Consider the following 27,919-nt stretch of genomic DNA (forward strand, 5'->3'; position numbering starts at 1 on the left):
GTGGCTGCGGGCGGCCGCCATGTGGCCGTGTGGCGGGCGGCGGCAGCGCCGCTTCGGGGGCGCCGCGGTGCTGCTGGGCGTGCTCTGGCTGCTGGCCCGCAGGTGGGAGCCCGCGGACGGGTTTTTGGGTTCGGGGGGGCTGGGGGAGGACGGGTTGTATCAGGAGGGGGGGTGTGAAGGGGTGCTGGGGTCCGCGGGTGGGTGCTGTGGGGTGTTTTTTTGGGGGGGGGGCAGCGCCTGAGGGGCGCCCACCCGGCACCCTTGGGTGCTGCTGGCCCTCAGCTGGGCGCCCGCCCCCTCACAGCGCCCTCCCCTCAGCCCCTTCCCGGCCTGGCGCTCGGGGTCCCCTCAGCATCGCCACAGCGCCTGCTGCCTCCTGCCCTTCTGCCCCCTCCTGCCTTTTTCTGCCCCCTCCGGAGCAAGGAGATGCTGGTGGAGCGCTTCAGGACCTGCTGCTGGCCACAGTCCTCCTGCCTGAGGCACCGCGACGCCCAGGGAGCTGCTGGGTGACAGCACAGCGCTGGGGGTGACAGCAAGGCTGGGTTTACCAGCACCCAGATCCTGTCTGCACCTTATGTGTGTCCTAACGAGGCCGTACGTGCGCCAGGTACCCGCTTTTCAACGCTACAGAAGACCCCTGAGAAGTCTTTGCTTGATTAGGGGCGAAATTCTGCTGTGGCCGGGCTTGGATTTGTGCCACGGGTGTTCTTAGCAGAGGATTATCGAAAACCGATGCATGGTGAAAGCACAGAAGCCTTCTCCAAGAGTGGATCTGCTCAACGCCCTGTTCATCGGCGCCCAGTGTTTTTTTCCTTTGGCTCAGGTCGCCTGAGAATGAGCCGTGCGGTGAGGAACACGGGTCTGAGCCGTGTCGAATGGAGTCGGGACCTCTCTTGCCACAAGGCAGCGAGCAGTGAGTGAGGGCAACTTAAAGCTTTCACTTTTCTGAAGGCAAAGGATGCCCAAAATAAACAGCCAATTCCTCAGAGGCAGCTCTAAGTAGGGCTTATAGATTAACTGCAAAGTCCTCTGTCCTCTGAAGCACATCCTTTAGTCTTGCCAAGGAAAGCTAATAGCTTTGATGTTCCCTACCACCACCCCATTTTGACTTTCTTTTCCGTTAGCTTTTTCTCCCAGCTGTTCTGGGTACATGGCAGACCAATACCAAAGCTAAATCTCATCTCTGATGCAGAGAGAGCTCAGCTAGGCTTTTGTTTCACAGGCATGAGTGCTGTAGTGTAGCTGTCTGGCTTAGCAGTCAGCTGATGGCTTTCTTATTCCTCTTGGAGTGTTTCCTGCTTCAACTTACATTTTATAAAGACCAACTGCTAAGGACTACATCTTGTCCAACCCAATTTCAAAGATTCTGCTCTGGCAGACTCGGTCACCTATAGCTAAGTATTTCTGCAGTGCAATCTCGCTGGTGCTGCGGTCCTGGCTTCAGAGTTTAAGTCCCAGGCTGCTTCATGCTTCACAAAATACCCAAGAATTCCTTTCCGTGACCTCCATGAGATGGCTGGCTGCAGGTATTGCTGTCCAGAGGTGGTGGCAATGAGAACCCGTCCAAGTTCAGCGACAGTGAAGGAGAATTAGTTACAGCATGTGCAGATGTGGTGCTTCCCCACCGAGGTCTCCTTCACAAATCATAACTGAGTTGCTTTTTGGGACAAAGGCATGTTGGAGATTAATTTGAAAAAAAAAAAAAAAAAAAAGACTTTCTTGAATCAATGGCTACAGAGGGATAAAGTAGGCCAGCAAGCTTTAGCAAAAGGACAAAAAAAAAAAGATTCTTTGAAATGTTCTGTCGTTACAGAAGTGAGAAGAAATCTACTGGGAGCTATGCATTGCTCTCAAGAGCTGGTACAGGGCCCAGGGGGGCTCTCAGCGATGGAAATCCAGCTCATGGTAACAGGATGAAACTCTGCTGAGTCAAGGAAGTTTTTTTCTGGAGAAGCAACTTGAACAGATTGTAGCGAGAGATGCGGATTTCAGGATATCCAGGATAATCTGTAGAAAATCTCAGGGACTTGGAGGCTTCCTACCCGTTCTCTTTGGTGAGAGAAGGCACTGGAGCCAGGGAGGTTTGAGGTTGGGAGCTTGTTTAAAACTTGCCAACTAAGTGCTGCCTGGGATTAAGAAGATGAGCTTAAGTGATTTGTTTATTTTTATCTGGCCACATATGCTTCCCGAGTGCTGCGCTCCCTCTGCCACCGGTGGCCCAGTTAGCATCAGTGCTGTGTGCAGGTATAACTTCGGGCTTTACCTGGCTCAGAAGCGGCTTTGAAACTTATTTGTTTCCAACCTAAACTTTCGTAATTGGAGCTTGGCCTCTCCTGACCCCTCTGAGCTTTCTGCCTGGGGCTCACCACAAGCAGGCAGATACAGCTGCTGTTTTGGGATCCAATGTGGGGAGTTTCCACCTGTGCAAGACTGCAAGTTGGAGCAGAGAGGCAGCCAGTTCTGCGTGTGGATTGAGAGCCACCTCCCCTGCTGGTGAAATTCACAGTAACTCCCTGGGGGCAGTGCTGCTGTTTCCTAGCCTTAAGTCATCATTCTCTGCCAGTACGTGCTATCTCGTGTAGATAAGCATTTCTGATCCTGTTCCTTTGCCCTTTGAATATAGCAGCTACGTGTTTTATGCTTATTTCCCCAAACTGCAGCTGCACTATCCTCATAAAAACCAGCTTTGCTGTTCCTGCACTACCTTCTGCCTGGGGTGTGTCAGATTTCCTTGCTCAGCACTATTTGTAAGCGGTTCCATCAAAGCACGAGTGCTCGTTGACCGAAGGCAGGGAATTTCTAACCTACACTTGCTTTTTCAGGTATTACCCGTGCCTGCTGCCTGTTGTTTCAGAGGCCTGTGAGAATGCTGTGCTACACAGGTACTCTGTGCTTGTCAGCCAGCCCTTGCAACCTGTTCAGTCTCAGCTTTAGTTGGCTTGTAGTGCCCTTGTCTTGTGCTGGAGGACAGGTAAATCGCTGCAGGCTCCTGGTTAGTAATCCCTGTAAGATGTGAATTCTGAAAAGTCCTCCCCCTCTGCTAACAGCCGCTCTACAGATAGAGTAGAAAGCAGCCAGAGGCTTAGGTATTTCCCTCTCCCAGTGTGACATTTCTCTGAGATGTGTGGGTCCTGCTTTTCTCGAGACTGGAATTCATTTCTTGCATCTGGCTGTGATGATGTCTCCGAGGAACAAGCTGCTATTGTCCAACTCCTTTGTGTATTCAGAGTCGTGGCACTGGGGTGGTCTGATGGAGGCAGTGTAACTGCTTTGGTTCTGGGCTGGTTGATAAAAAATATCCTCTTGATGCAGCCAAAAAGGACCAGGGAGCCAGGCAGGGCAATAGGAATAGCTCCTTGCATGCAGGAACCAACCTGAATGAAGCTGTGATAGCACAAGTATTCAAGTTGGTAGGTGTTTTGGAGCCCAGTGTCTCGCACTGTTTGGTGCAGTTCTTTTGCCAAACAAGTTATAAAGGAATTAAAATAAGCAGCAATACAGGCAGACATAAGTCTGTGCTGACAGCAGACTTAATCTGTGCTGAGTGATGAATTTGATCCAGGGGTTTTCTTTAAATTAAGGAAAAAGTTTGTTGTTCCTAGTGGACAGGTGAGGGTTCTTTATTTCTTCCATGCCTTGAGTTGGAAGGCATCGGAGTGGTGCTCGTTGTCACAAATACCACGTCACTCAACTCTAATGTTACACACGCTTCATGAAGACATCCATTTTTCATAAGCATGAGGCATTCAGGGTAGCAGCACTGAAATGCCATTGCTGTTGGAGCGGGGATCAGAAAGTCAGGCAGTGTTTGTCATCCTACAGCAAAGCAGGAGGCCTTAAATGTCAGCAGTCATAAAAGTTTCTGCTAGTGTTGTGAGCGAGAATTTCCCCATCTCGTGTTTGCAGCAAGTTAGTTTCACGATCTCTGCCTGAGTGTGTTACATTTCAGTCGCAGAGCGTGGCAGAGTGGCTTGAGGCACTCAGGATGGAAGTTAGTAGTGAAATGAGAATTAAATACGCGTCTTGGGCAGCTCTTTAACCCGTTTTACATTTTTTTTTGGAAAACCTGTATGCTGTATGTGACAAAAAGCATCGTTTGCCTAGGTTGGAAGGTGAGAGCTGATCCTGCCAGGTGGGGTGAAATGAGCAGTCTCTCTCAGGGGAGTCGATCTCTTTACCAGAGGCCGGATGCTCATCTCTCTCTTTCTCTTCTAGGTTTAACTGGAGTGAGCTGATCCCTATGCGGTTATGGGGGAGGACCCTCGGCTTGCAGACAGAGAACTCTCAGTTCCTGCTGGAAGGCATGCCGTTTCGCATCTTCGGAGGCTCGATGCACTATTTCCGAGTCCCCAGGGAGTACTGGGAAGACCGCATGCTTAAGATGAAAGCCTGTGGTTTAAACACCCTCACGACGTAAGTGTCCCCACTCTCTTGTCTCCGTGACATGGACCTAACAGCCAATTCCCTGCTCCGTGAGAGCTAATGGGGCCCTAGCAATGTCTTTTGGTACTTAGTATGGGGAAAAACTAATTCCTTCTTCTGCCACAACCTTTAGCATCTGCTCTCTGCGTTTCCCTGCTAGCCTGTTAGGTGCTTCTCTGAACAAGTTTCTCCAGCTGGTGGATGTGGGCTCTAGGCTCAGGTGTTCCCTTAGTTCAATTTTTTCCCTGTTCCTTTGTGCTGTGCCAGCAGCTTTACCCCGAAGCAGCCTGTGGATCTGCTGTAGTGCCTGATGAGGGGGATTTCCAGCTGGGATGTTTAGGAACAGCTGAGGAATGCCCGCATTAAGTGTTCAGGGGCCTCTGTGGTGACCCGAGTGTTGCATTTTTGGGAACGCTGCTTTATCACTGTAGTGTGCTGAAAAGAGTAATGGGGACTCGAGTCTTCTTTACCCATCACACTCAGCAGTGCACTCAAACACAGACCTGACTCATCAGACACACTGGAGGGTGCCTTCCAAATGCTGACACGATGTGGAAGGGTCAGGCCCTCAGCACAGCTGTGATTCAGAAGCTGCTCTGGAGAATGAAAGATCCATGTAGACAAGGCCCGAATTTTAAGGTGACTGTAGCCTGTGTCTTCAGAATGTGGTTTACATAACTGCAATATCTTTTAAGGTAGATTTTTCACTTAAATGTAGACAGTAATTGCCACTTCTCTGTGCTTATCTCACTACATTTGACAGTCTTGAGAAATTCAGGTAGTGCAGAGAACAGGAAAAGAGCCTTAACGAGGAAAGTGCTTATCAGAAAAATGAAAGAAAGGCACGGATAATATTTAAGCAGGGACTTTGTGATATATACATGCTGTGATTGCTGAATCTGTTACTAATGAAGGGACTGCACAGATTTTTTTCAGCACTTCACAAACACGGTGCCATTTTCAGCACTTCATTTGCACTGCCCTAACTCTGTGTTTCAGGTATGTGCCGTGGAACCTTCATGAACAAACAAGAGGGAAGTTTGACTTCACTCAGGACCTGGATCTAGAGTATGTGGTACAGACAACTCTGTTATTAACTACTCTGGGTTTGAGGGGAGGGTGTGCATGTTGGCTCTGGATGAGGATGGCATTGCCAGCAAAACCTTGATCTGGCAGTGGAGACTCTCATTTCTTCCTTTGTTTTTTAGAGTCCTTTAAAACTTGCAGGTTTAACATCAATTCAGTACAGTTGCTTCATTAAGCAATTACCTTCTAGTTCTGGTACCTAAATTTCATGGTGACTGGCACGTTAGCAGTGCATGAAGTAGGGATTCTTTAGTCAGACAGTAATTACTTTGTTTGCATCTTTAGGGCCTTCCTTTCGCTGGCAGCTAAAAATGGACTGTGGGTGATTCTGCGTCCAGGACCTTACATCTGCTCTGAATGGGACCTCGGTGGTCTGCCCAGGTAGGTGTGAGAATAGTTCAATTAATGCAAGCCTGTGGGACTCGGGGAAAAAAATAAAACACACAAAAATCATCTGATCATACAGCTGAGCCTCCTTCAAGGATTTAGAACGGATGTCTGTTAGATGGGAACTACTTGCTGTGTCCCCAGAGCAGGTGAATACTTATAATGTTATTGAGCTCTCCTGTGGAGCACAGACAGTAAGCCTGGAGCCATAATCTTTTCTTTGAGCAGTTATTTTTTTTTAATAATAACCGTGTTATGGTTTAATGGTCACAGCAAGAAAATGGAATTGAGGAAACCCATCTTCTAGTGCTGTTGCAACTTGATTGTCTTCATATGAATAGTAATATTTGCAGCTTCACGTAAGAATTTGCTTTATCTCAGGCCCAGTTAAAAAGTCCTGCTAGAACATATATATGACATACCAGACTTTATCAGTGCCAGCCAACTTTTCCAACCTCCTACTATATTTTCTCTTAAATACACAGCTTGTTGGTGCGAGGCTTTGGGAGCTGTGTTGAATACGTCAGCACCGAGGCTTGCCTAGTTACTAGATCCCAGTGGAACCAGTGCCAGGCTACGTAGCACTTGTTTTCCTTACCTTTGAAGAGCGAAAACCTCAGTGGAGACACTTGACAAAATTGAAGGGTTATTTCTTTCAATCTTTTCATTGTTTTTCAGTATGCCCTGCCTTTGGCATCCTGCATAGTTCGGATGCAGAACTGTGACTGTTTGTCAGGGACTTACTCCTGCTAGCATGGCTACTTGTGACCAGAGGTAGTAGCAAGTTCTGTATTTCATTATGAGAAGTGCACACGTTGCCAGTTGGTGCCAGGTCACTGAAATGTTTCTTTATCAGGCAAATAAAAAGATTCTGATAAAGAGCAACTATCCTAGTCTCATTTTACACATGGGGAAGCATAAAGAGGCTGTGATTTTTGTAAGCCCACTGGGCTGAATGTAGTGTGCAGGAGCTGAGTCTTTCAAACCACTAGAAGCTCTATTAGTTAATGCCTTTTGCAGAGGCAAGGAAGGGGCAAGCTTACTCTGCTTAAATTGTCACAGCAGCACTTTGTTCTGCGCTTAAACAAATTGCCCATTTCTGTGGTAGCCCCAAACAGCTAACTAAATCCTGTAAATCAGCAGTTGAAACCGTGGGACTAATTATGGGAGCCTTTGCTTTGAATGATGACTGGAGTTTTATGAGAGAGCACTTGGTTGTAGAGCGCCCTTGGGGATGCAGGGAATTCCAAGTAACCTTTAGAGTGGTAAGCTTACTTTCAAGTCTTACTGGGAAAGTTAATGAAATGAGCTTACATCTCAGTGCTCAGCCTGAAATGCAGAACTAAAAGAAGGGTAACAGCTTGGCAGTTGCAGTCAGGACTCCTCATTTAACAGCATGAGTGGTGGGTAGCCCCAGTTCGTCAGATTAGCTTTTAAAATGATTCTGTAAAAACGTTCCTGTCGTGAAATATCCCTTTGCTCATGGCACACACAGCCAGGCAAATGCACTCCATGTACACCCCGTACTTGCAGTTCTGTGAGGGGTCCTTCCTTCAGCAATGAAAGGAAGGGGTTTCAGACCCTTCCTGTATTACAGGGTGCTGTACAGATACAAAGTTTCTTTCGAACTTGCCCATTTTCTCTTCCATAATATCCACTGAAGCCATCATTTAGGCAAACACTTTCTCTTGCTGTTGCAAACAGCACGTGAAAAGCAAGCAGGGCTCTGTTTTACCTTCTGCATTATTTCCATATAAATGTCTGCTGCAGTAACTTTGTTTCCACAGTTATGTTTTTGTAGTGGAAAGTATCCAGCATAGCATTCCACTTTTAGTTTCTGCTCAAGAGGAAAAAACTTTTGACCCACAATCTGAATGTGTTTTGGTTGGGCAGAGGGTTTAAGAGGAAACTGAATAAACCACAAACGGTGATGTTCACTGACTCACTGTGTTGTCCGTACCTGCACTGTGCGCTTAGCCAAGTGGCACAAAAGGATTGATGATTCCTGCACAAATATGACTTAATGAGTGGTGTTACCTCTTGCAGTTCTGCATGGACATGAGACTTTTTAATAGATCCTGTTTGCTGCTTTTCTTGCAGTTGGCTCCTGCAAGACCCAGAGATGCAACTGAGGACAACGTACAAGGGCTTCACCGAGGCTGTGGATGCCTATTTTGATCATCTAATGCCTATTGTAGTCCCTCTTCAGGCAAGTACAATCCATTTCCCTCTCTGGCCACAAGTGGGGATTATCTACACAGACAACTGCTGGGCTGTAACAGCAGCTTGTTGAAGCAACAGCGAATCTTCCAGCTTCACTTTAGGAACCGCTGTCAGCTGTAGTTGCCAGTGTCAGCTCTGCAGTTTGAGCCATTTGATTATGTTCTGTAGACTTTGGGAGGAGATATGGGTGGAGCTGACTCCATCTGAGACTTGTGCATCTTTCCTGCAAGCCAGCACCACCGTGATTTTGGTCCTTCTGATTAGAAACCACAGTGAACCTCTCCTTTCCTTTTCCAACAGTACAAGAAAGGAGGTCCCATCATTGCAGTGCAAGTGGAGAATGAGTATGGTTCATATGCCAAAGACCCGAACTACATGGCCTATGTTAAAATGGTAATGTTGGCACGTTTACTTATTTCTGTGACGAATCTCACACACAAACTTCCTTCCTTATGGCACTTTCTTCTGAATAACTTTTGAGTGTGACTTCAGGAAGCCTTGAAAGCATCAGTGCATAATCCAGCTGGATTTCCCCTGGTATTTCTTTTGGTAGAGGACAAGACCCCATATACACCTCTCACTACTGACAAACCAGAGTGCTCATGGGTTCCAGAGAAGAGGGCAGTAGGGAAATGGAGTATCCATAATACGTAGCTGGCCTTGAAGAAGCTGTCTCCTGCTGGTCCAGTTCTGTTTCCCTTGGACATTTAAGAAGGGTTTCTCCATTCTTGTGCAATCTGAGGCTCAGTGTCAGGCAGGTTAATTTGCCTAATGCCTCCCTTATTCTTGTCAGTCAGAAGCTGATGATTCCCTGCCTCCAGGCTGCATGATCAAGTGCTGGCCAGTACCCAAAGAGGCGAGGTTCTCCAGGCGAATCTAACGTGGTTCTGACTGACCTGTCCATTTTTCCCCAGTACGGTAGCAAGGCAGACAGTTAACAAGATCTGCAGTTATGTCTCACAAGGCTTGCTTGTTGTTTTTTTTTTTAATTTCTTTTAATTGAATGCCTAAAGTGTTACAGCACCTAAGAGAGGTTACCCATCCAGCAGTGTATGGGTATGAACTGTGTGTCCCCTGCTCCTTTGCTACAGCATTATCAGATCCTTCTGAAACTTTTAGGGTACTCAAGCGTTATCCTGAGCGCCCTGAGGGTAGTTTTGGATCAGGTCATTTTATTGCTCAAAATGTATAGAGGCTCTTTAACCAAAGAAATCACATGGCAAGAGTCCTAATCTGCTTAGAGCCGTGCTTGTTCCTGCACTAACTCCATCTTGTGGAGTGTTTTATTACTGCTTAGAAAGTTAAATATGGAGTACACATACAAACAAGTTAGTTAATTGCCAGCCTGAGCTGATACTGTCAAAAATGTCTGTTTATCTACATAGTTTCCCTCCCGACGTCCTAGACCCAGTGATAAGCATGTAAGTAAATGGCTTTCAGGGCCCTAGATGAATGGGGCATAGAGACTGGTGTCTGAACAGTGTGCCAACCCCATTCTTGCTTTTCCATATCTCAGTGATGAAAGAGCTCACGATGCTTCACGGACTTGTTGGAACAGATAATGTTTCCTTGCCAGGCATGTGGGTGTATTTTGCAGTGCTGGTTTGTTAGATTCTGGTATTGTGGGCAATGTACATCTGAGGAACTCTGTGGTTAAAGAAGAAAATGTGGGAAAGCTGGATTTGCAGGGGGTTGCAACAGGGTCTGTTGAGGTTTGGGCCCTGAGCTGTGGATGTGGCAAGGTGGTTGCTTCACATCTGCACCTAGCATGTATTACCATGTTGTGATCCTGCTGGAATTAGTATAACCCATTTAAAATGAGCAAACAGAAACCCAACAAAACCAACTCACACAACATCTGAAAGCCCTGTCTGTATCTTGCTCTTTTGGGTGCAGTGTCTTCACCTTCCAAACTGTTTAGGCCATCAAAGGGTGTGCTGCCACCTCGTCCACACAGTGTGATCTGGGATTAGCTGAGCACACACCTGTGTCTGCCTCAGACGCTGCTGCTATTCCTGGTTTCTCTGCTGCACTCTGAAATCCTGTAGTGCATTTCAATGCGTTTCGGCTCCCTGCCGTTGCTCTGGTTTGCGCTTGATGAGTAAAAAAAAAATAAAAGGAAGGCAAAAACTTAGCACTAAATGCAGTGCTCAAAGAGTCATCTTAATAGAACTTGTTAGAAATTCCAGTGTCTTCAGCAGCTGATTTTTATCAGGTAATAGTAGCTGTTCAGGTATTCATTTAGTGATGACACGTTGATAAACTAGCCAGGTTGTCTTAACTCAGAATTGGGTTTGTCTTTAATGCAGATTGTGTGTAAGGCTCCAGTCTGCTCTGTATGCACAGCGTGTACGGGCATGTGCAACCTGCAAAGCTTTGTTTAAACATACAGCAGACACTGACTAGTTGGTGCATGTGACACGGGTGACTCCTGTGTGAACTCCTCTATCTTTATCACCATTTTACAGTTAGTAATTGAGTATCAAGAGTTTGAAGGCTTGTTTTCAGAGCTCCTTGAAGCTGATGGAGTCACTTTCAACACAGGTGCAATGGAAAGGGGTTAGTTTGCACCTAGGAGTTCCTAACCCCTCTTTCACACACCAACTGCTGTTCTTTCAAAGGACAAGCGTAAGAGAACACCCCTAGTCAGAAGAACCTTGGGTGTGCATACATTGTAAAAAAAGTTCAGAGTGCTATTGCAGACAGCCCTGTGATACTGAAGAACTCATAAATTTGTTCAGGCAGGATTATTCAAGAGCAAAGGTACCTGAGCTGTCCTGGGGTGGATACGTGCACTGGCAAACCAACTTTTTTCTCTTATCAGCTTCTGTTGTTAGACTGTAAGGAATGGTGATTTGGTTTTATTCTGCCACCTAAAGCATTTCTTTTCATGGAATGCAGTGAAATCATTAAACCAATTTCAGCAGATAAAATTCTGATGTGTCAGTGAGAAGCTGATCCAGCTTTTAGAAACAAAACAGGATTTTTCAGTTGTTTTTGAGCTGGAAAAAATAGGCAGGGAAACTTCAGGAGTAACGAGAGGTGTCACAGGGATAATATTTTTTTATTGGACTATTACTGATTTCAAGTACCTGTCTTGCTTTCACTAGAGAAGGTGATAATGTAGTTTAATGCTTTAATATCCTGACAAATACAAAACTCAGGCTGTTAACACAAACGTTTTCCCTCTTTTTAATTTAGGCCCTGTTAAGCAGGGGGATTGTGGAACTGCTGATGACCTCAGACAACAAGAACGGGTTATCCTTTGGCTTAGTGGAAGGAGGTATGTGCTTGTAGGAGAGCCAGGTAAGGCCGTGTTCTTTGTTGGGGCAGCAGATGAAATCACAGAATGTTGGGGGTTGGAAGGGACCTTGAAAGATCATCTAGTCCAACCCCAGCCTCTGAAAGGAGAAATGCAGCCCCTGAAGGAGAGCAGAATGCTTCATTCACCAAGCTGCGCCCCTAACTGCCTCCTGTTTGTGGTAGGAGCTCCAGCCACAGAGGAGGGACCCCTTCAGCTGTGTGGTACACACGCTGAACAAAACCAGCCCCTTCTCAGAAGGACTGAGTAATGTTTTCATTACAGAGTGTAACAGTGATTGCAGGATTGCTCCACAGGGAGGCAGCCTCTCTGCTTTCAAGGATTTCAGATACGTGCAGGCTAAATGTCTCATACAGGGCATCAGTACTTCCCAGAGAGGTTAGTCAGAAGATGGCAGTGCCTAGCATTTCTTCATGCTGTTTCCACCAGATTAAAAGGCTGGTTTTGAAAATACTACTGCTTATTGCTTCACTTGAATCTACGTTAAATAAGTCTCCCAGCAATTACTACTGCTAATAATTTAGTGCTAAGATACCTGCTCTGCAGTTAAGAAGATAAAGAGTCCATCAGAGCCTAGCTTCTGAACTCTAACTTTCTGGAAGCCTAGCAGTAGTTTCTGAGGTAGCCTTGTGTTCTCAGTGAGTGCGCTCTATAGAGCACATCCCTAGGAGGGTATCAGATGTGCACAATGCAAAAGGATTTCCACTTCCTCTTTCCCTTAAAACGTGTAAATCCATTAAGCGTATAAAACACTGCTTAGCATCTTTCCTGCTTTTCACTGTGGAAAAAATGGAGGTACAGATGTTGTAGCCTCACCGTGCCCTAAATCAGGCTCCTTGGGGGTATAGGGTGATGCTGGCTTTCAGATTTCCGAATGCAGCTCAGCTGGGATTTACTTAGCTACTTGATCTGTGGTCTCTTGGGTGTTTCTGCCAATTGCCTGCCTGAGTAGCCATTGTTTCCCCAAATTAAGTGTTCAGGGTACAGTCCTGAGTTCTCCTGTTGTCACTCAATCATAAATACCATTAAGTTTCTAATCTCAGGCATGGAAATGATTAAAAGGAAAATTTTTCTTCCATCCTTCTTTTCCTCCTCTTATTTTTATATGAAAGTATGAGAGGGACGAATTCAATAGCTCTGAAATCCACGGGCCTTCACAAGAAGTACGGCGACCCTCTTAATTTTATATTTCTGGAGCAGAGCAGTTTCCAGCCTTGACCACATCGTGTCACCCTCATCCTGCCAGCAAGCTGACGTTCAGAAGGGCTGGTGTGGAAATGCCCCGCGAGCCCTCACCATCCTCTCTGGGAGTGTTTACTGCCTCAGAGCTCATTCGTGCTTGGAGCTGTCTTTTCCAGCGTGTTGCATGCTGAGAGCTCTTTGATACCAATTTGCCTCTTAGATGTCATAACAATCTGCTCATTAGAGTCAACATGTCAAGTAATCAGATGCATGGGATAAGTAGGGCTCGGAGTGCTACAGCAAGGCGGTTATGAAAATGCAAAGGGGGAGAGAACAGAATCCAGTGTGAGAATGCTTAAGAAAATAGAGAGGAGACTCCTTATAGAAGCTGAAAAATGTTGTGGTCCTGTGAGTTTGTTCTGTTGCTCAATAGTGTACTGATTTCTTTTCAAGAAGAATTTAGATTCTTGTTAATGTCAGGAGCAGTCAGTTTGGCGCTCTGCAGAGAAAACTGTGTGTTGTAGAAGGACCTGAGAGTACGAAGCTGTTGCCTAGCACTTAATCAGTGGTTGTAGCAGTGTTTTGGGGAATGAGAAGGAAAGCTTTGGTTGGTGTGGTCCCTTTCATGCTCACAGGTACAGTGGGACATCCCATGCTGTTGGGAAAAATTCTCGCTCTGGGTATCTGTGGAGCTTCCACAGTCCTCCTCCCTTCGTGGCACAGGCAGTGACAAGAATGCCGAGCTGGGTGGCTCTAAGCTGGCCTGGAACAGCCCTCCTGGGAGCTGATGGGTGGCAAAATAAAACTCTGAATTCCCTCCAGACCATAGCTGCTGCACCACATCGGAAAGCGATGTGTGTTTGGAAATTACCTACTGTGGGAAGGGTGGATAAGGGCTTGGGGACTGGTTCTCCACACCTTTTACATCATTTTCAGTCGTGTGCTGTTAATCTGTGTGCAGAGCAGAGTTAGACATGTTTGCCTTCAAGCTCGCAAGCTAATGCCTTCCATCGATGCTAAATCCACATTTTGTTTTGCTTTCCCACTGTGTTTGCCTGTGCTAAATTCTTCAGCTCAGCACACTATGTAGATGAGCCTATTAACATCAAGGTATAAATAGTGAGAAGCTTTTGCTTCTGGAAGTATTCTGTTTGAAGTGCTCTGTCTGACACAACTGGGGCTGGGTTTGATACCAGCTCTCCGGTAAGGAGTCAGTGTTTAAAACAGGATCACATTGCTCCTGCAATTTCAAAGTTTCTTGGGAGAAACATCAGAGTGACTGAGGGGTAGAGAAGCAGGAAAATGAATCTAACATCTCGTAGGGGCTGGGATGTGGGTACCACTACTGCCTTGGGATGCATCAGCTGCTGCAGACCGGGCTTCCCATGCTGGTGCTTGAAGCTCATGTGCTGACTTTCACTGTACATGCAGCACACACCAGCTAGATGCCTGTTCCCCCGTGCTGTGCAGGGCAGGAGCCCAGATAAGCCTTCCAATTACAACTTCTGTCTGGTTCACTTGCTCTGTGGTTCCTCTCACCCACCCCCAAGGCACGACAAGCTGGAAGATATTGCCTAGGTAGAGATTCCTGCGGCTAAAGCCTGGGAGATCAGTGCGGCATCCAGATAGGACTTTCTAATGATAAGTTTGCCTTCATGTGGTGCCTTTTATCTGAGGATCTCCAAGTGCTTTACAGCCTCTAATTAAAGCTTGTGACAGCCGGTGAGGTGCTCTGATGCTCTCTCTTTCTAGTATCTCTGAATGTCAGAGCTAAAAAGCTGCCCTGCAAATATTCCAGTGTGTGCTGTGGTCCACTTAGATTTTGCATACGGAGTGAAGGCTTTGATGGGAAATCTCCGAGGAGGTTGTGTTGGTGGTTCAGATATGTTCCTGTTCCCCCTGGGCTCGTGTTGAGCTGGTGCCTGGAGAGGTGCTCCCCTAGGCGAGAACACTTTGTATGCGTCTAAATTAATAAAGGTTTTTCTTTCCTTGATAGCACTGGCCACTGTTAACTTTCAGAAACTGGAACCCGGTGTGCTGAAATATCTGGACACAGTACAGGTAAGATGCAAACATATTTTGTTCATCCAGATTTTCCAGGACACTGTTGTGAGTGGTATTTGGGAACTGCTGTTCTTGTTCAGCTTCTCTGGGGCCATTTCCACTTTTATGATGGTTATGAAGCTAAGCCTAGAGCCTGTCATTTGTGCAATAGGAAGTTTCAAAGGCCTGTGCATTTAGCCTCATCTCAGGAGAAAATTGGTGCTCCACAATTGGAATTCTTGCTACTCTTTGAGTGAAGGCAGCAAACCCCTTGTTACTCAGGCTTTATAAGGACTGGGTCTGCAAAAGGTTCCTACGTAACGAGTTAGAACATTCTGGAGGGGCATCAGTCCAGCTACTGTGCTAGAGCATGGCACAACCACACCAACTGCTGTAAAAGAACAGGACTCTGGCATCTGGTGATAGATGCACTTTGTCACAAAGCCACGAGCTACACGAAACTAAATTATTCCTCTTTCCTTGGTTGAATTTGCAGGTCTGCTTGTGTATGTCCTCTTTAATGCCTAACAGATTTGAGTGGCTGGTAATTCTTTTCTGAATATTCAGTGATTGATTAAGTAATTAAAATGAACATGTTTTGGCAGGAGAAGGCACTCTCCAGAAGGCTTTCTGGCAAACATATTTTCTGTAGTGCTGGTCCAATGTGTACCAGTGGGGAGGACAAAGGAGAATACAAAGCACAAAGCTGGTGGAGCTGTCTGGATCACTGAGCAGGCGTCCTGTTTGAAGGCCCTGATCTGCCTTGCCTACCAGGGCTTCTGTGGTTCTGTGCCGTATGCAGCTGCCGATCCCCAAGAAAAAGCCACAACTGTCAACCAGGCAGCACAAAGTTCAGCTGTTTGGCTTTCTAGGTTCTAATTCCCACCTTCATTGCTATCTCTGTGTTGAAGCACTGATACCCAGTGATCCTACTTTGCAGTTAGTCCTCTCTCTAGGTCAGTGGTCTCTCTCCCAAGCTCTGGTACCCTGATGCTGTGGAGGCCCCCAAGAGGAGGCATCTGGACTGATGTCTCTGGACTGATGTATTTGATGTACTCATCAAATGCTGGGGGCTGACCTACTGCAGTTCTTTCAGGGTACTCTGTGAGGGGTATTTCAGTCATCTTTAATGCCTCGAATTCAGTGTAGGTACACAGCGTGGTAATGGCATGCTGTGTAGAAGAGAGTCTTGGCTCCCTCAGGCATTTTGTCCTATTTCTGCTAGGACCTGCAGCAGAGCTGATCAGAGGAACGCTTGGATTTCAGAAACACTTCCCCAGGAACTTCACAGCAGCACCTTCCACACAGTGCAGTCCCAGGCTCTTCCTGCCTGCTGAGCAGCCCAGCCTACCTGGCAGTAACAGCGCTCACTGCAGAAAAACATTCACATTTCGTGTGTCACTTGAGCACCTCGAAGTCCCCGTGCTGTCAGAGATATGAATCAGCATGAAAGGGAGAGGGAATTGCCTAACGAACATCTGATGCAGAAAGTACCTTGGGTGATGCTGGATTAGTGAGGCAGGAACAAGTTTTGTTTTCTAGTGACTGGTTCTCTCTCTCCTTGCATCCTTTGTCTTCTTTCCCTGTTGCTCTGCTAACACCAAGTGTCAGCCTGGAAAGTTGTGAACAACTGACGAGTGCTCCTGGCCACGATCGATTCTTTTCTGATCTCTTCCCTTGGCTTTTGCCTAGACTGTGAAATGAAATCTGCTGTTGGCGTGCTGAAAGCTGAATCCTGCCACTAACTTTCTTTTTGTGCAGGCAAAAGAGGCTCTGCTGCATGTGCTTTTGCTTTCTTTAGGTCTTATAAAACTCCTCAACCCTTGCAAATGAACAGAAGGCACCTTCCCCACAAACTGAATATACAAATACAACACGGCCCAGTAAAAACAGCTCCTCCTTTGTCACACTTAGTACTGACAAGATAGGAAGCCTGTCATTTATATCTGCAAGGATTATGAAGCTGTTACCTCTTGTTATGGTCTCTTATTCCAGAGGACAATAAAACTTCTTTGACTTGTTTACTAGGGATGGATTGATTAAACATATTACCAAGAGCTGCTCTGAACCTGGAACAAGTAGATTATTACAGGCTCCTGCAGTTGTTTTCTCCTAATGAAACATGAGTTTCTTTAATGCCACTTACCTTGGCCATTTCATGTGACATCAGATAAAGCCCCTATCAAATAAATGCCAAACTTGCCTTGACTAGAAATAAATACCAGGAGCAGAGAGCTCCAGCCAGGCCGAGCACACGTTGTTCTGTCCGGTGTGATGGGGCCGTGTGGAATTCGACAGGAGCTAAGGTAGCTGGCAAGCAGTGACAAATAGGAAGCAATAGCTCTGTGTGCAGAGCCTTTTTAATGAATACCTAATTCCTGCAAAGGCTAATTCTTTCCTGCCAGCACCATATGCAGCATTAAAAAGGCATTAAGCCGCTAAGGTCTGCTGTTCCTACCTTGGCAGGCATTGGCTGCAGTGCACCTGCAAACTCTCAGCTGGCAGTGGCGTACCTGATAAGTAGACATATATAAATGTCTTTTTCTCGCAGAAGCTAAACAGTGACAGTTGGTTTGTCTTTTTGCTACAGCTCTACCAAACAACAATAGCCAGAACTGTTTGGTAGCACCTGATTGTGTGCGGCAGTGGTTGTTTCATCCCTAGAAGAGTATTTTTCTGCTTTTCCTGCCTTTTCTGGATGTTACTGGCCCACATTGTCTTGTTCTTCATTTGTCCAGAGCTCTTTAGCTGCTTTTTTTCTTCCAACTTGAGACCCGTTCTTGTAAACCATGCCCTTAAACTTCATTTGAATAGTGATTCCCTAGAAAACAGGGATGAGCGCAAGGCTCCCTATGTCCATTTTAACTCTTTGTTTTTGTTTTGGTGCAGAGAGATCAGCCAAAGATGGTAATGGAGTATTGGACTGGCTGGTTTGATAACTGGGGAGGCCCCCACTACGTCTTCGATGCAGACGGTGAGCACCATGCAGTACTGTAGAGGGAGGAATTAGTGCTCTGCAAATGCTTATGGAAAAATGACTCACAGCTTTTTCAAATACTCCTTCCATCTTGTAACTTTTGCTTTGTGCGAGTCTTTGTAAATGAAGAATCTCTCAGTGAATGGGTCACGTTGCTGTGCCTTGGATTTTCTTTAGAAGTGTTGGTTAACAGCAGCTTCTTTTTTAATGTTTGTTTTCCAAACCATTTTTCTTTTTATTTATTGAGGAAAGGCACTATGGGCTTGTGCAGAAAACCAAACATCTTAAGATGTTAGTGTCAGTGTGTCCCAAGGCTTCATGCTGTTCTATGTTGATGTTAGAAATGCAACCCAGTGCTTTAAATCATCCCTTCCACCTCCTGAGCTCATGTAAACACTGTGAAGACTTTATTTGTATTTTGCAAAAAGGCCATCTTTGCAGAAGTTTTCTGAAACCCCCATCATAATGACATTACTTGCCTAGTAAATAAACGTTCCTTATGAGGGGAGAATTATTTTACCTTTTGTAGGAATATGGCAAATATACGTCTCCTGCAACTATGGCAGTTTCTGTAAAGTATCAATTTTTCCTCCAGTGTAGAAGCTCATTAGGAAGGAAAGCTAGTGCTAAAAAAATAACCCCACAACCTCCAGAACATCCAACGTACAGCGAAAGCAGACCTATGTAAGACTACTTTAATGACTGGTTCATCTTCTGCTGTTGTCTTTGGAATTAGATCGTTGCTGTGTTGAATTTAGGAGTACAATTGAGTAGCTCTTACAGCTCTTCTGATTAAAAGCAAAACTCCTGCTCATGTCCATGAGTTTCACTCTGTCACCTCTATGAGAAGTATATTTGCATTTATTAATCTGTCCCAGTATGTCAGTGGACATGCTGCCCTTAATGAGGGCAAAGCATGAATCACAATACAAATCACTGTAATTACACAGGCATGCCTGACTGACAAGGACCAGAATACTTGTCTGCTTTGAATTGCTGGAAGAGTGTTAGCCTAGCTTCTTGGTCTGTGGTCTTCCTGGCACTGCCCTTCCTTTACAGAAATGGTGAATACTGTAGCAAGCATCCTCAAATTAGGAGCATCCATCAATCTCTACATGTTTCATGGAGGCACCAACTTTGGCTTCATGAACGGTGCTTTGGAGACTGATGAATACAAGTCAGACGTCACCAGTTACGGTGAGTTTTGTTTCACTGCCTTGCCCACACACATCCTGTGAGAGTGCAGCTCGGGCTCCCCTTTGGGCCAGTTAGAGTTGACAGAAGCCTGGAGAAATGACCAGGATGTCTCCCCATGATCTCCTTTGTCATGGAGAGATGAATTGGAATGTGGCTCAGAAGTCTAAAAGGGGGTTTACATTAGGGTTTCCTATTTCCACACCCATTCCAGGGTGCAGAGGATCCCCTTGTTCTGGACTGGGAACAGAAGTCACAGATAATTGTGTTGCTTCATGTTATGTCCAGGCTGGCTCTTCTTTCTAGTGAAAGCTGGTGATCTGAGATGCCATTATGTCTTTGGTTTCACCAAGCCACGTTGTACTGTAAAACTGTTTTCATCCCAGCAGCCCTTGGTTGAAGATTGATCCTGGGTGAAATTATGAATACACGTACGTGCAGGTTAGATCTCTCGAAGGATGTTGCTCCCCAGTAAGTGGGCCTTCTCCAAATTAAGAGCATCTGTATGCTTGTCTAGCCACATCCACGCTGATAAAAGCCTGAGTTTCCATAACACGATGCTAATTGTCTTGGGCTTTTACTTCTTAGATGACAGTGTGTGTGAAGGCCATCCCAGATGTGTGCTTCTTTTTCAGATTATGATGCTGTGCTGACAGAGGCTGGAGACTACACATCCAAATTTTTCAAGCTTCGACAACTCTTCAGTGCAATCATTGGTAATTATAAATCCAAGAGCCAAAATGCTGTTCTAGCCCAGGGCGCTAAATCAGAGACTTGTGCAAACTGGCCCTTCTGCTGGGGTCCTGTGGCTCTGGTTGGCTGCCTGGGAGCATTTTCCACACATGGGAGGGAGGACCAGGGACATTGGGTATTTTGTCTGCTATCAGCAGGCAGGTGGCATTTAGCAGCTTCTGTCTGTGCCAGGAAGTGTATGTTGGCTAATTGGAAGTGCAAATCTGAAAGGAGCACCACTGGTTATATTATATCTTTGTTACTGTACCTCAGTGTTTTCTGTTCCAGAGCCAGACAGGTGGCCATTGTTGCAGAATAACTGTAGTTCTCACCCAGTGCTTATACTTTCTTATTTTTTATTTTTTTGCAGCAGATACAGGGCTCTATAATGGAAAGACTGATCAAATGAAGTCTAGAAGGGCCTTAAATCTGTGACCTTATGCATCTGAAATAGTTGTTCCATCTTTCTTTCCTTTTGCATCACAGGCCAGCCTCTTCCTCTCCCTCCCATGATTGAAAGCAAGGCATCATACGGTGCAATCCTGTTGCATCAATACATCTCTCTCTGGGATGTGTTACCGTCTCTTATACAGGTAGTACGACCAATTTTAATGCATCTCAGCACTAAAAGGCATCACCTCTTAGGTGGAAAAGACAGTGCACTGGCATGTTATCCTGTGAGGATAAGGGTGGGGAATGTTTTCTCAATGATATGCAAAGGAGACACACCTTTTTATCTTAGACTTTTTACTGCTACTTCTGTTCTCCTGGGATTCCAGTTTTGCAAGTCCTTGGCTCCCTTTCCTGGTGCCTTGTCTTCATTGCTGTAGCTTTTATGGGGTTGTAAGGTAATTCAGGTTGGAACAGACCTCTGGAGGCTTATGGGGTAGATGTAATCTGTGGCAGAGTGGAACACCTGTCTCAGTGAATTGCCACTAAGTGGCCTGTCGATGCTCAGAGGCCACTTCTGACATTAAACTTGTTTCTCCTTTGCAGCCTGTTAAATCAGAGTTTCCAGTTAACATGGAGAACCTCCATCTGAATGATAGCAGTGGGCAGTCCTATGGATATGTACTCTACGAGACTGTCATATTTGGTGGTGGACACCTGCATTCGAGGGACCACGTCCGTGACCGAGCACAGGTAAAAAGAGGACAGGGAAACTCTGAGTAACTTCACGTACATCAACGCTTTGATCTTGGCAGCTGGGTAGAAAGTGGGCCAACCATGGAGTAAAATAAATGTGAGGTTTTAGATTAGAAGTGTGTCTTGTTCTCTCAGTTCTCAGTTAAGTCCCAACCCTTTCAGCTTTCTACTGAAACATCTTTAAACATGAGAATATTGAATGTTCTGATAAATGTTGTTTGTGAATCTGTTTTCCACTAGACTGCATCAGTAACAGAGCTGTGGAACCTAGGATCCAGTTCCCAGTAGAGACAGTTTTCTCCCCAAATACAGCTCAAATAACCAATGCAACACACGATTACAGTATAATTGATTAGATGTTGCTCTTCTCCCTTGTGCTCTGTTCTGCAGGTGTTTGTTAACACCATGTATGTTGGTGAGCTGGATTACAACACCGTGGAGCTCTCCCTTCCTGAAGGACAGGTAAGTGGGGATTGCTCACAGCAACAGTATGTGGGTAACAGAACCAAGACCTCTAAAGAGACGTAGCTCTCAAGAAGGCACCCCCCACGTACTCCATTTAACTAGCTAGGATGGTACTCTGGCACAGAGAACAGCTGTTACACCCTAACTAGACACAATTTCACTAGTGAAACGCAGCACGATTTCACTACCAAGTTATTCTTTGCAATTAAGATACTTTTTTTTTTGAATACTCTGCCATGGAGCAGATCCAAGTCAGTGCAGTCCCTGCTGTGTAAAATTTGCCAGCCTGCCCACCACACCCACAAACTGTAAACATCAAATGTAGGTGCTCTGTGTAAATGAAGTCTTCCGTGTTCGTGTCCATGTTCGTCTTCCTCAGCACAAAGCAGGGGCTTTGGGGGCTCTTGCACCTGTTGGGTCTCAAATGAAACGAGGGGGAGTGTCTCCCTCCAGCTCTGATGGTAACCTTAAGCTGGCAGAAGCTGGCAATAAAAATAGGATATTGACTGGATGGATGTTAACAGAGCTGTGCATGGCCTCTAGGACTGTGTGAGTGGGTGTACGTGCTAGATGTTGTTCTTATGACTCATGGCAAAGCTACATGCCTGCACTGTGTCAAGCTCCATTTCTGGCTCTGTGTGTGTGAAACCAGAATGGTACTTAAAATTTCAATGGAAAAGGAAAAAAAGAAACCTTTTCTTGAAAAGACTGAGTTCCTCAGCAAATAGATGAATTGCAACTGCCAAAGGTACGGTTGCTACCTCATCTCCTTAACACCTCTACTGACCTTTGTTTATCAAGCATTATGGCTGATGCAGCACATGCTGTGCTCTGGTCTAGCTGATGCTCTTCCATTTCTTTTTTTGTTTTTCTTCCAGGGATTCAGGCAGTTAAGACTCTTAGTAGAGAACCGTGGTCGTGTCAATTATGGCCTGGCACTGAATGAACAGAGGAAAGGTAAGTTAGGTTCTTTGTTCTTGTAGCCTCAAACTGTCCTAGATAGCTCTGAGATCAAGCACTGTAAAACTGTCTTTCTTGAGCACTTTACCCAGAATCAAGCTGAAGATCCAGTGCAGCTATCCTAGTTATAGTCAGGATGTCGGGGGGACAGTAAGATAGAGGGAACTTGTAAACAAACAAACAAAAAACCAAAACCCAATGAAACAAAAAAACATACAAACAAATAAAAAACACAAAGCCATCAGTGAATCTTATTCTACTCCAGTTTTGCCTGGTGACGTTAGGGTACCCATTTCTCTTGCTCTGCAAGCGTGTTACTTCAGACAGAAAAGACCTTTTCTAATCTCTGCTTTCCCCTGGGGTTTGATACTGAAGGATCATGGCATTTTAAAACTCACACAATATTCAACACATTCAGGAGGAATGAATTGCATCCTGTTGAGCAGAATTTGCTAAAACGTTCAAGTCCATTACATACATTTGTGGAGCTGGAAGAGGTTGAAACCCCAGGATTCTATTTTAGTGGGGAAATGTATGCAAGAAGTATACAAAATAGACTAATGGAGTTAGGCATGTGACTGTACTAATTTTATTTTACTGCAGAGGAGGTGAATAAAGCCTCTGCTGTTTAGGCAGTCTCAACTGCAGCCCTGTAATTAGGGAGGGAGCTTAGACTAGGACCAAGATTTGACCACTCTATGGAGACTACTTAACAAGAGAGGGCTAAGGGTAAATTACCTGTTAAAGTGTCTTAAGATCCCTAGATGAAAAGCAGTGGATAAGCACTGGACATTACTGCTTCCACCTGTTAAATTTTGCTGTTCCTATTAGAGAAGTAACTGATCTACTGCTTTAAAAAATCTATACATGGGCAGCTAACTAAAAAACTGCAACAACAAAACCCCATCTGCTGTGCGTGCCAGCAATGTTTTCTGCTTGGAGGGTGTTTAACGCCTTAGTGAGTTAAAGCAAGGGAGGGAGTGGAGAGGCCAAAGTATAGTAATGTTCTCCACTCAGTCTGGATGAGCAATGGGACCATATGGACTCTAATTCCATTGCAGAATGTGGCTGCTTTCCATCTCCTGCTGTTCCTCGCATTCAAATAGGAAAATCTATCAGCTTTAGCTGCTTTTCAACTCTTCATTACCCCCATTGCTCTTGCAGGCTTAATTGGTGACGTCTTCTTGAATAAAACCCCCTTGAGGAACTTCAAGATTTACAGTTTGGAGATGAAACCTGACTTCATGAAAAGGTTTGTGGGATTTTAAAGATTTTTCTTGCTCATTGAAACTGTTTAGCAGCAGTACAAAACCTAATCAGTAGCAATTAAATGTGTATCAGAAAGGCAATGCTACATACAAGTAGGTCAGTGAATTTTTGCACTGGAAGTTCCTTGCTGATACCCATGCTCAAAATAGCACAGACAACTTTCTCCCTGCCATCACTGAGGGGCAAAATGTATTCCCACTGTGGAGGGTTTAAAGACTTCCTCACAGCCTGCATTGCAGGGTTAGATCGGGTAGGTAAAAGTGTGGCTTACCCAAAGGGGTGGGTCCCAGCACACCCACGTGTTGGAGAAGGTGGTGCCTTGCTTCAAATTAGCAGTCTGGCTGATATATTTAGTAATTAAACTCATGAGGGAAGGATTAATTCTAGGGAGCTACTAATAGTACATTAACAAGTCCAGATGGCTTCCTCTCTTCCATGCTTTTGAAGTTATTTTGCTTTAATTCAAGGAAGACTGAATAAGTCTTGTGGGGTAAGTCAAGGAGCCTCCGTTAGGTTTCTGTTAGAAAATCTTAGCAAATGTTTAAGGCAACAGATGCCCTGTGGACTCCGGCCAATGTTCCAAAAAGACTATTTTCAGTCATGTTGTTAATACAAGAAGATAACACATGTGCATCCCCTAAGATATCACAGCTCCCACATTTTGTGTAGGAAGGAGAGGGAGGCGATGTTAAACTGAAATGGCTTTTAAAAGAAAAAAAAGAAAACACACAGCATCTTGAGGACAAACTTAACAGGTGCTGGGGTACTACATGAAGGGCTCTTATTGATGGGGTAACCTGCATAACCTTTGTCTGCAGAGTTGTTTTAGAAGAGTATTTCCAGTCAGGGACATTACAGCGAGTGACCTGCCATGCCCAAACAAAAAGCAAGATTAGTCAACGCTACCGTCAGTTACTGGCAATTGACCAGTAGCAGTGAAACACAATCAGCTTACAGTCGCTGCGTAGGAGGATGGAGCGCGTGGTGTTGTGAAAGGAATTGTCATAGGCTTTTAGCTGAATAATTCAGCAGCAGTTAAGCTGCACTGGATCAATAAATTCCCTGATTCCAAGAGATGCAGCTCATAAGGGTCGGAAGGAATGTGTTCTGACACAAGCTCAAGGCTTCTGTGGGACTTCTACACTCCTTATTTGCTGTTCTGTTTGTCCTCTGCTCCCAAATTGTTGCCACAGGTAAGAAATACTGTCAGATTGCCCCCAGTTACCGCAAACTTGCACAGATGTGTTCATGTTCCGTGATAGGATTGGTTTCTTGTAATTGCATACAAAATTAAAATGCTGTCTCTAGATTGGCAGACCAAGCTTTCTTTGCTTTAAACAGGATCAAGACCCAGGTATTAGTTGCATGACACAACTTCAGCATAATCCCAAACATTTGATCCCAAACACAGTCAGACGTTGTGAGTCCTGCAGCTAAAGCTTTAGCACAATTTCAGGGGACAGTAGATCTATGGAGAGCGTGCAAGAAAAATGCCTGAGATTGTCTGTATTGAAGGATGGGTAATGATTCCAGCCAAGTATTCAGATACTCCTGACTAGATCATTGTTTGATCATCAGCTCTATGCAGTGCTGTGAGCGCTGTCTTAACGTTTCTTGAACACATTGCCGTCATATGTAAATGCAAAGAGCAGTTCAAATTCCAGTCACCTGTAAAGAATGTGTCAGCTTTGCTGCACTGCATCGAGCCTAACTTCACAGTCTGTGCCTTAGCAAGCCTCGGTTCTGTGGTTATCATAAAATAAAACCACCTAGCTTGCTGTGTTATATCAGGGCAGGAAGGTCTGTTTTGTATCGTACCAGTTCTTCAGGTTTTAGGTTAGACTGTGCAGGCCACGTGCATTTAGCAACTTTATTGTATAAAAGCTCATCCACGTTGGTTTGAAATGATCCTGAGGCTTCTGTTGGATCTCCCAGTGCTGCCTGGTGCTTCCCTGCTGTTAGCTAAGTTTGGTTGTTCTCTTACAGCTTGCAGCAAGTTGCTGGATGGAGTGCGGTCCCAGATTACTTCATGGGTCCTGCTTTTTTTCGTGGAAGGCTGTGGATAGAGCATCAGCCACAGGATACTTTCTTGAAGCTACAGGCAAGTCTTTGTCTTTCCCCGCCATTTTTTTCCTTCAAGGTTTTCAGAAAGCTGATGAGAGAGGGCTTTGTGTAACAGCTCTGCATGAGTCAAGGCCACTGTCTAGTCTTCCTCTGATCTTTGAGAAAATTATCTTGCAAATTATTTTGAGGGTGCAGAAGCCTAAAGCTGGCAGGTAATTCTGTTCAGTCTGTGGTGGCCGTGATGAGAAAACGTGGGCAACGCTGACCCTGCAGAACTGCTGATGAATGGTTAGTCTTGTTCATTGATACACAAGTGCTGTTTCTTTTCTAGTTGCAGAAGATTAATGGCCACAAAAAATAAAGGGGGTGCTAGTTTTATCCCTGTCTCTTCATGTGGTTTGGGAAGAATCGCTTCTTTGTAGACACAGCATGAGAGTTAGCATTCACGTCTTGCATCTGGGGAAGATTCCTCCTCTTGCACAGAACACAAGACAAGATATTAACTATTATTAAATTTCCTCCTCTGATTTCACTCCCTTAGAGCCACCCCCTATGGTTCAAGCTAATCATTATTGTGCCATTCACCTCTCCTTTTATGATTTGTTGTAATTTATGCTAGTCAATAGCAATACAGTAGTCCTGTCACTTGGGAAATAGGTGAGGGAAGATGTTCTGTGCTTAGGAAGAAATAAAGATATGCCTGTTTGAATCAAGTTTTCTGTGTGACCATGAATCACAAATTGCTTGTTTTTGAAAGCTTTATCTTTTTAATTAATTCTAAGAGCCTTAAGGATAACTCCCGTTCAAAAAGGCTTGCTTAAATGTTCCTGGTTTCAGGGAGTTGTACAGGGAAAATGAATGGAAAACCTGCACGAAGTGGCTAGAAAGAGTGCAAGTGCTAAAGTAGGCTGAGTTTCCTGTGGGGATGCCAGACACAGCTTCATCAGTCATTCTGTGTGGTGTCCTGATTCCAGGGCTGGGAAAAAGGAGTTGTGTTTGTCAACGGTCACAACCTCGGCCGCTACTGGAAAATTGGACCTCAGGAAACACTCTACCTTCCTGGCCCCTGGTTACAGAAAGGGAACAATGAGGTGAGAGCCTTTGGTGGGGTTTCTCTTTTTCGTATTAGTAAAGATCCTACTCTGGGTCACATTCCAAAAACGCGTGAAGTGCATTAATTAGCTATCTGCAGCTGAGACCCAGCACTACAACAAAGGAAGGAGACTGTTATCTCCTAAGATCCGTGAAAATTAAGGAAGGTGCTGCTCTAAAGCTGAGAACGTGGCTCTGACAACCATTAAGACATGAGGAGGATGCCAGCTGAACTTCAAAGTGCGGCATCAAGTTCAAAATCAAGACAAATCTGATTTGGTGCTAGTTCATTTTCTGCATCATGTAGTGCTGCAAAAGAATCAGTTACTGCTCAGACTAATATTGATCGGTCTCTTCAACTGATGCTTCCTTCCCCTGCCGTGATTGTATGCCCTTTACCTCTATGAATTTTTTAAGTAACTCGGTCTTTGTATGAAGGTACATTACGTGTCCCTCTCTCCTGCAGATTGTCATTTTTGAGGAACGCACTGCAGGACGGATAATTCAGTCTGTTGACATACCTTACTTAGGAAGGACCCAGTACGTGGACTGATGGGAGCTTCTTTCCCGTGTTTGGTTCATCTTGAATATTCCTGGTTGCATGTCTGGGGACACGATGGCCCGGGCACTTGGGCATCTTAATTTCCACTAGACCCAGGTAAAGGATTTGCTTGTTGGCAGTAAGCTCAGAAGAGAGGATGGGCCCCGAAGGAACCAGAGTCCATTGTTGCGTTGATGGATGCAGAAGCTCAGCTGCCTGCACTACCAAGGACCCATGGCTCGGGCGACTGTGCATGATGTTACGGACAGGCTGGTGAATGTGGGGAGTAAAAAAACGCTGGAGGTGGGGAGAGAGAGAGAGAACTGAAGCCATCTGAACCGAAACCTGAGCCCAGCTCTCCAGTGACTAAAAACGCGTTATTACTGGCCTCTTTGTTTTTATAATTAGATAGGGAGAAAATAGTGAACATGTGAGTAACCAGGTGTGGAAAACTGTTGTTGTGCTTCCAGGCAGAATTTAGCAACTCAGTCTGCAAGAGGCCATGACTTGTTCACTTGTTGGAAGCCAAGTTGGTTGTCAAATAAGTTAACTTCGAGCTTTTTTTCCACTAAGTTTTAATATGGAGGTTATCTCTCTCTCAGAAAAGAAAAAAAGAGTTTTAAAAAGTCAGATGTGTTTTTTCCTCAATCAAAAAATAATTCTGTTTCAGGTCAGGCAGGAGTGAGAGTTTCCCACCATTCCCACCCCTGCCCTCACTTTAAAGCACCTGAAGATGAAATTCCCCCTTGTAAAGCAGCAGCAATCAGATTTTGGCTCTACAAGAAGCAAAGGGATTGCACACACAGCTGTAAAT

General features: G+C 45.3%; 1 protein-coding gene across 1 annotated transcript; it reads left to right on the forward strand.

Annotated features, from left to right (window-relative positions):
- On the forward strand, positions 1-27,735 carry LOC116497823 (beta-galactosidase-1-like protein 2). The gene is made up of 19 exons (XM_032201765.1): positions 1-102; positions 4,216-4,413; positions 5,422-5,490; positions 5,794-5,889; positions 7,996-8,104; positions 8,419-8,511; positions 11,320-11,401; positions 14,619-14,683; positions 17,555-17,639; positions 18,702-18,839; positions 19,472-19,552; positions 20,055-20,161; positions 20,565-20,711; positions 21,105-21,176; positions 22,058-22,136; positions 23,304-23,391; positions 25,395-25,509; positions 26,447-26,563; positions 27,031-27,735. The coding sequence occupies exons 1-19, from the start codon at positions 20-22 to the stop codon at positions 27,115-27,117; spliced, it is 1,911 nt and encodes a 636-aa protein (XP_032057656.1). The 5' UTR covers positions 1-19; the 3' UTR covers positions 27,118-27,735.
- Positions 27,736-27,919: the final 184 nt, after the last annotated feature.

The sequence above is a fragment of the Aythya fuligula genome, chromosome 22 (assembly GCF_009819795.1).
Source record: "Aythya fuligula isolate bAytFul2 chromosome 22, bAytFul2.pri, whole genome shotgun sequence".
In the NCBI taxonomy this organism is placed as follows: Eukaryota; Metazoa; Chordata; class Aves; order Anseriformes; family Anatidae; genus Aythya; species Aythya fuligula.